The sequence below is a fragment of the Triticum aestivum genome, chromosome 3B (genome assembly GCF_018294505.1).
Source record: "Triticum aestivum cultivar Chinese Spring chromosome 3B, IWGSC CS RefSeq v2.1, whole genome shotgun sequence".
Taxonomy (NCBI): Eukaryota; Viridiplantae; Streptophyta; class Magnoliopsida; order Poales; family Poaceae; genus Triticum; species Triticum aestivum.
The window spans coordinates 187,454,524-187,461,818 of NC_057801.1; the positions used below are offsets into that span (position 1 = coordinate 187,454,524).

General features: G+C 48.3%; 2 protein-coding genes across 5 annotated transcripts; one reads left to right on the forward strand and one right to left on the reverse strand.

The window, feature by feature from the left end:
• Window positions 1–824: 824 nt before the first annotated feature.
• On the forward strand, window positions 825–2,612 carry LOC123069289 (uncharacterized). The gene is made up of 6 exons (XM_044492102.1): window positions 825–1,187; window positions 1,274–1,440; window positions 1,531–1,636; window positions 1,728–2,015; window positions 2,106–2,229; window positions 2,334–2,612. The coding sequence occupies exons 1-6, from the start codon at window positions 918–920 to the stop codon at window positions 2,465–2,467; spliced, it is 1,089 nt and encodes a 362-aa protein (XP_044348037.1). The 5' UTR covers window positions 825–917; the 3' UTR covers window positions 2,468–2,612.
• An 84-nt stretch (window positions 2,613–2,696) lies between these two features.
• LOC123069290 (GDT1-like protein 1, chloroplastic) lies at window positions 2,697–7,025 on the reverse strand. Of its 4 annotated transcripts, XR_006432437.1 has the most exons (13): window positions 6,801–7,025; window positions 6,431–6,706; window positions 6,262–6,315; window positions 5,849–5,910; window positions 5,575–5,643; window positions 5,389–5,440; window positions 5,153–5,227; window positions 4,604–4,733; window positions 4,448–4,518; window positions 3,979–4,026; window positions 3,849–3,892; window positions 3,250–3,366; window positions 2,697–3,082 (listed from the first exon to the last, which is right to left on the reverse strand). XR_006432437.1 is itself a non-coding variant. In XM_044492103.1 (12 exons), exons 1-11 carry the CDS (start codon window positions 6,927–6,929, stop codon window positions 3,292–3,294), a joined length of 1,041 nt encoding a protein of 346 aa, XP_044348038.1. In that variant the 5' UTR covers window positions 6,930–7,025; the 3' UTR covers window positions 2,697–3,082; window positions 3,250–3,291. The 4 variants fall into 4 exon arrangements, 3 of the variants coding, with proteins under 3 accessions (XP_044348038.1, XP_044348039.1, XP_044348040.1); XM_044492103.1 differs by lacking the exon at window positions 3,849–3,892; XM_044492104.1 differs by lacking the exon at window positions 3,849–3,892 and having other exon boundaries at window positions 2,697–3,099.
• Window positions 7,026–7,295: the final 270 nt, after the last annotated feature.

Consider the following 7,295-nt stretch of genomic DNA (forward strand, 5'->3'; position numbering starts at 1 on the left):
ACCCTAATCCCCAAATCCTACAAATTATGGTCCCCAATTTCAGTTTTACGGAGGCAAGAAGCAACTAACCCTAATCCTAATCCCCACTACCAACTAACATTGAAGGGATGTTTGACCAAATCTATAACAATAGAGAAGGAAAACAGATGAAATTCTTATAGCACGCCGCCGGCTCCATGTGTCAAGTGATGGCTACTGCTAGGGTTTGCCACCCATAGCTGGGCCAGACGTACCTGCTGCTCCATGGAGACTGTTGGCTCCATGAACTTGTTCTCGTCGTCGCTGGAGTAGGCGGAGCTCGAGTAGTCGCCGCCGCCGTCGAAACTACCTGAAGCAGCGCCGCCCGAGTCTCCACTTTTCCCGCCGCCATAGCCTTTGCCGCCGCTGCTACTGCCACCGGCCACATCGCCCGGGGTCGCCACCGCCATCGCCGCAGAGATGCAAAGGGATGCTAGGGTTCGAGGGGGAGGGAGGAACACGAGAGGAGAGGAGAAGCGGGGGAGAGCACGGGCCGAACCTGTCCTAGTGAGCGCGCGAGCGCATGCCGATTCGCCAGTCGGCTGACATGCGGGCCCGGGCAGTCAGTTCCAACGTCAATACGTAGAAATACGAAGTTTAGCCCAATTTGCAACAGCTTGCCTGAAACTTGGTACCGACACCTAAAAATTACGAAAACTGGTATCAATTCGCAACACTGCCCGAAATGTGGTACCAACGTGCAATTAACTCGATATTATGAAAGGTATGCTCGACCTTGATGGGCCAAATTTAGACGAAGGCTTGGCAGCAGGAAATCACACCACAACGATTTGAGTTTCTCAAAAAAAGAAACAGCTATTTGAAGATAAGGCAGCAGCAAAAGCAACATCCTCTTCCTCGCATACCTTCTGTTGCGGAAGCTCCCACGCTCGATCGGCATGGACGCCGGCGAGCTGGAGGTCTTCGACGCCGGCCGTTACACCGAGGGATATCAGCTCGGTCTCGCCGTGGGCCAGCGGTTCAGCGAGACGATCAGGAGCAGGATGCAAGTGGACCTCTTCCTGCAGGAGCAGCTGCTGCCGTTCGCGTCCACGGCGGCGGGCAAGCCGCTCCTCACCGCGCTCCAGGCCGCCAACAGGGAGAGGTACCCCCGGTACTGGGACGAGCTGGTGGGCATGGCGGACGGCAGTGGCGTCCCACTCCTCCACGTAAAATTCTCCTTCTCATTAACTTCCCCGGCCGTCTGCAACGTGGGAATTTCCGTTGAGCATTACTGAATGTGTGTGCTGAGCAGGTGATTCTGGTCAACTTGAGGAAGGAGATTCGTCCGTTCATCCCAAAGAAGGACCACGAACGGAGAGAAGAGCCCGACGACGACTGCTCCGACATCCTGATGGTGAGCGAGTCGACGGCGTTCGCGGCGCACAACGAAGACGCGACCGCCGCGCTGCTCGGCCACACGTACGTTGGTCGCCTTGCTCGTTCTCCGTGTCCGATCGACCGTCGCATGCACAGCTGATCCTTCCTGCATTCCTGCCTTCTCCGCCTCAGCTACGTGGTGAAGGCGACGTCGCCGGACGGCGTATCCTCCTTCACCGCCTACACCTACGCCGGCGAGCTCCCCACCTGCGCCTTCGGGTTCAACAGCAACGGAGTGGTACGTGTACTGTACGTCCCCATCCCCATCAGATCAGCCGGACGTGCGCGACTGGACTGTCACGATCCCTGCTGAATTTCGACATGTTCAGGCCTTCACGCTCGACTCGGTTCCGCCGGCGATCGGCGAGGTCGCCGCGGGGGCCATCGCCGTGAACTTCGTGTCGCGGGACCTGCTGGAGGCGAGAGACCTGGACGACGCGATGCGCAGGGTGTGCTCGCCGGGCGTCTCGGTCGGGCACTGCTACAACCTGATGGACGTCAGAGCCCGACGGATCGTCACCGTCGAGACCGCCTCCCGGAGCCGGTTCGCCGTCCAGGAGGCCGGCGCCACGCCCTCCTTCCACGCGAACATGTACCGTCATCTCCAAGTGGAGCAGGTAGACATGATCAGTACAGCCCAACAAGCTCTTCACTTCAGTGAGCGATGAGTAAACTTGCATGTGTCGCGTGGATGGATATTTACGCAGGTGCAGGACGAGAACTCCATGAGCAGGGAGAGGAGAGCGGCGCAGTGCGCGATGGACTCCAAGGAGAAGGCGCTCGCGGTGCTCGGAGACGCGGCCGACGACAAGTACCCCATCTTTATGACAGGTGATCTCAGCGCACGCCATTTTTCATGTATGTTGGGCACCGAAAAAATTAGGGAGTTTGCTACAAAAACATGACCTGTTGTTTCACCGGTGACTACTTTTCAGGTCCAACGCTGTATACTCTATGCACCGTCTTGGTTGATCTCGACGAGGAGACGATGACCATTTACAGGGGGAATCCCAAGAACAGAGATGCCGTTCGAGTAGCTCTTCCTATGCTGTCAACTTCTAATAACTAGATTAGCTTAGTCCTCGCCGCCGAGAAATTGGTCAGTATCCCTAATTGCTACAGTAGCACTATGATTGTAATTCAAAAGATCGGTTCAGATTTTTGGATGTTGTCACATACTAGTAGTGTATAATTGAGCATGATCATTTTTGCCAAACTGAGATCTGCAACAGGCTGCTTCTGTTCATATGACGATGTATTCACTGTATGACTCCTCGCAACAATTATCACCTCTGCACTGTAGGAAGACCAAATGCTGTAGTACAATGCTGTGCTAGACTGAAACAGTTCAACACAGTGCCATAGACTTTCTGTAATGACTACACGGTGCTGTGACTGTTGAACAAATCAGTGGAGTGTGCTTTCCCTGAACAATGTTTTGGTAAAAGGTAAGGGTAAGAAAAAAGGCTACATGCCATCTACAGCTCTTTGTCCCAGGTCCCATCCCAAATGACATCTACAGGTAAAAAAAATGCTCTTTGGACTTGAGTTTTACACGTGCTCTGAGTCTCAGTACCAATCATGCTGATAAAGGGATGCCGTGGAAAAGGAGGCAGAAATTCTCGTCAGCAACAACAAATCATCCAATGCATGCTACGGTGTTCCCATATCAACAGTAAATTTCCTGTAGACAATCAAGACCTTCAGCATATCAGTGTACCACTGTTATTACACATGAGAAATAGCTAAACTGCTGATTTCTCTGCACTGGGACAAAAACAATGTTTTCTTAGAGGATGGTATTTTATCTGTAGCAGCATTTTGCAAGTAAATGATGTATCTCATGCACACCTGTTATGTACCATGTCGGTGAATCTTGGGTCCCCTCTCAAGTCATGAAGTCGCGATTTCAACTAGTGTCACAGCGGCAAATGCTAAAAAAAGGCTCCCTCCGATGTATGCTATAATCTGCACGAGAATGGAGACAGAACTGTTGAGCATAAATTGTGCAGGAATTTGTCTTAAGTTTCTCAAGTTTCCTACAAATGTGGCCTATACACATGGAGTATTTATCTCCACGGCTGAGAAGAAGTCCCTAAAGTCGATATTATTCACCATAATAAAATGGAGTCGATAAGATATTCTGTTAGTTTTCTATAATAGCCCGTGTTTAAGTATGAGTAGATTTCGCTTACAGCGCCTTCTCATGATGGCCTGCGCTTTTGCATGAGCTCATTAGTGCACGAAATTGAACGGGTTGTTTATGTAAAAGAATTATTTGATATTATATATTAGCAAATTATATGTTAAGGGATTGATCGAGTGACAAACAAATGTAATCCGCACTACAAATCTGTAGCAATTTAAACATGGGAGTGAAACCACTAAGTCAAATTCATTTACACGGAGCACTGAGCATCACTCAGTTGGCTAGAGGCGACCGTGCTCACCCAGCCCACCCGGGTTCGAGGCTCAGACTCCCCGGTAGTTTCTTCTAGATAACAATGCCGCTTGCTAGGGATGTTAGTCGGGAAAAAAAATCACATGAGAAATCAGGCTCCCTTGATAGTACTGATTTACCTTTTCAGATAGGAATGTCCCCAGCAAAGAGCCACCAAGAACTGCAATCTGTGGGAGGAGAGATAGTTAATGCCAATCTCCATAAGAGCCAGAGCCAAAATGATCAACAGAATAACTGACGTGTACATAGTTGCTGCTCATAGTGTTTATGTTCAATAAACAGAGTAGATTTTAACTAAAAGAAGTTCCTTAGAAGAACTTAAATAAACATTGCATCCCGATAATACACTGAAGGTGTTAAGTTAACAAGCACATGCAAAAAATGATCAACAAGAGAAGGCAGTTGCAAAACACAAGGCTGGCACAACAACAGAACAAGTAGGACTCAGACAAATGACCAAAGCCCTAAAGAATTTCAGCATTCCATCAATTGCAATGTATAGTCCTTTAGTACGTTGACTACAGATAACTTATCACGAGAATGTTCTGCAAATTAGGACCATTTTTGTCAAGTACCGTTGTTTCTTACCAATGTTGCAACACCATGACCAGCAAGCGACCCTGCAATGACACCCGGAGGGGATGAAGCCGCAGCAAGTGCTGTGAAAGAACAAGGAAACAAGTGTCAATCTTGGTTGTGAAAATAGAATTTTACACTTGTATGTAATGGTAGTAAGAACTATACCGATTGTTGAGAAAAATGATTTATCACCCCATTCAGCAACAAAAACCAAAACAAATGTGCTAGCAAGAGTACTGGCGACAGACACTAATCCTGCACCATTTCCAGAAAACTTCGAAACTGCTATCTCAGCCTGCCATTGTTCAGTATAGTGTTATAAAGCAGTTTTATTATCAGACAGAAAGAGGGCCAAGCACAAGAATATCATCAAGTGCACCGAGCAACTGCAAAGGCTATCGATTAGATATGTAACTATAACTTTTGCAGTATATTCCTTAATGTCACTGATCTTGTATGCATTGCCTTTTTGCATACTTCTTTTGAAGACTATGCTCTTTCTCATGTAATAGATAATATTGACGTAGTTCTTAGAAGGTTTACAATATAAGCACACGATAGAAGGCCAAGAAGATTGGATTATTCATCAGTTAAGTCTTAGTTGATTAAAAGGTATGAATGTGTTTTTCTCTAAGATCCATATCATGAATATTGTGACCTGAAATTTGAGGATATACTAGAGTAAACCTAAGATTTTAAAATTTGAAGTTCTACCTCCTCTTGTTCCTCATTCATCTTTTCTCCATCACCTGAAGCTGCATCAAGTAATGTAGTAACTCCATAGTATACCTAAATTCAATTAAGCTCGTCAGGCATGACAATGTTTTTAAACCTAAACTTGTTTACAGAAAAACTGATTTCTAAGTACATATTTGAGTATCTGATAGATCATGATTTCAACACATTGTATATTTGTAAATGTAACAATGATACGAGGTTTCTTTGCTTACCAAGAGACACACAGCAAGAATGTCATCAATTGGGAAATCTGTACCGCCAAAACTGCATATGCCAAGAGGCACATCAGATAAGAATAGCAATTAGAAGGTTCTTCACTAAGAGCAGCAAACAGAAGGTCGTCAACTAAGGGTGGCAGACAAGGTCCTCTTTCAAACTTCAACAACAAGTACAATCACCTGAATGGAAGGACGCCATCAACGTAGTGAAATGCTCGACCAAGAACTACAGATATAACTGTCATTACCCTGTTAATACCCAAGAAGATCAACCTTGTTTGTAAGTCTGATATGTTCAAGTAAAAGCGGAACTTCATAATTTACTGACTATGGAAAAATTTATATTCCTGTATAACTTAAAATCTATAACTAGAAGCACATAAGCAAGTAACAGTATAGGAGAAGCATCGTAGCGTATAGAGAAAAGCATGAAAAATATACTTGTAGTACTTACGCAAGTGCTCCAAATGTGCCAAGAAAAATGACTCCTCCGGAATTTCTAGCTGCTAAAAGTGCCTATTGAAACACATGAAACTGCAGCACTTATCAATGACTCATTTTTGTATACACATTGGTACCAAATTACTTGTGTAGCACAGAGTGCGAAGTAAATAGGAAGCTACATAACTTGTGAAATAGAATGCAGTACTAGTGGTAGGGGTGTTCAATGTTCATAGTTGGTTTTGCGGTTTGGTCGAACCGGATTTTGAACTGGATGTCCGCATGCAACATTTAGTTCAGTCTGCCGGTTTCAACATGTAGTTTGCGGAATAGAAAATGCGGGCAAGCATTGTGTACGAAGTCTTGAAGCCTCTAAAGATTCTAACCATGGCAAAATAATCAAATTGTGTGCATGGATATACTCACCGCAATGAAAAACGTCCTGTCTCCTAGCTCAGAAAAGAAAATCAGCAGAAAAGCCTGAAATTGAATTTTGGGGCATCAGAAATGTACGCGACATGCACTTACTTTACGGAAAGAAATAAAAGGAACCGACGAAGCATCAAATTGAAAGGGCAGAGGCAGTTCTCCTAACTGAAGCAAAACCTGTACTGATGTCCCCGAGATCCCCCAGCAGGTCCGCCGGCGGCTGCAGGCCCATGAACTGCGTGCCGGCCAGCGCCTGCTGCGACCCCTGGGTCATGAGCACCCCCGCCGCCGCCGCGAACGCGAGCCCCCACGACGAATCGGACGGTGCGAGCCCGCCACTGTCCCGACCTGCCGGCTCCAGTGCCTCTCTCTCGTCAGAAACCACAGGAGCTCTAAGCAGCCGCGGCTCGCCCGGGTCGCGTTTAGCTAGGCACCTCAGCACCTGCATCGATCGGAGGCGATTTCGCGTCAGGTGGTCCGACACATCCGGGAGCTATCTATCTCTGTCCTCCGCTCAGGGATCGTGTGCGCTGTACCAGTCGGCCCAGAAGGCCGGCGAGACGCGGCGGCGGGCGGAGAGATGGAAGAGGCGTCCTTGTTCGGTAGGGTATGGAGGAGGAGGAGGAGGTGAAGACGGTGGAAGAGCAGGAGGTGACGGAGGCCATGGCGCCGCGGCGGTGGCTGCGACCTGCGGGGGCGGGGGCGGGGGCGGGACGGACTGAGCGGTTACCAGCCGCTTGCTCTTGGCCGTTGGGAATGGATAGAGTTCGAACGGGTTGTTGGTAGGTAGGCTCAAATGGCTGCCATTTTCCTGGAGAGGCCTGGCCCACTGTTTTGGGCCAGCCCACGTTCAAAGGTTCGCTTGGCAACTGCGGCGGCGGCACGTCCACGCTCCACCCCAGCATTGTCTTGGACGGTCGTCGGTTTTGCCAGGAGCTCGCCGGAGTCGACGAGAGAGTGATCATCCGTCGCCGTAGACGGTACTGTTGCTGCATTAGCACTTTGATCGACCCCTAGGAGGGACGATCCGG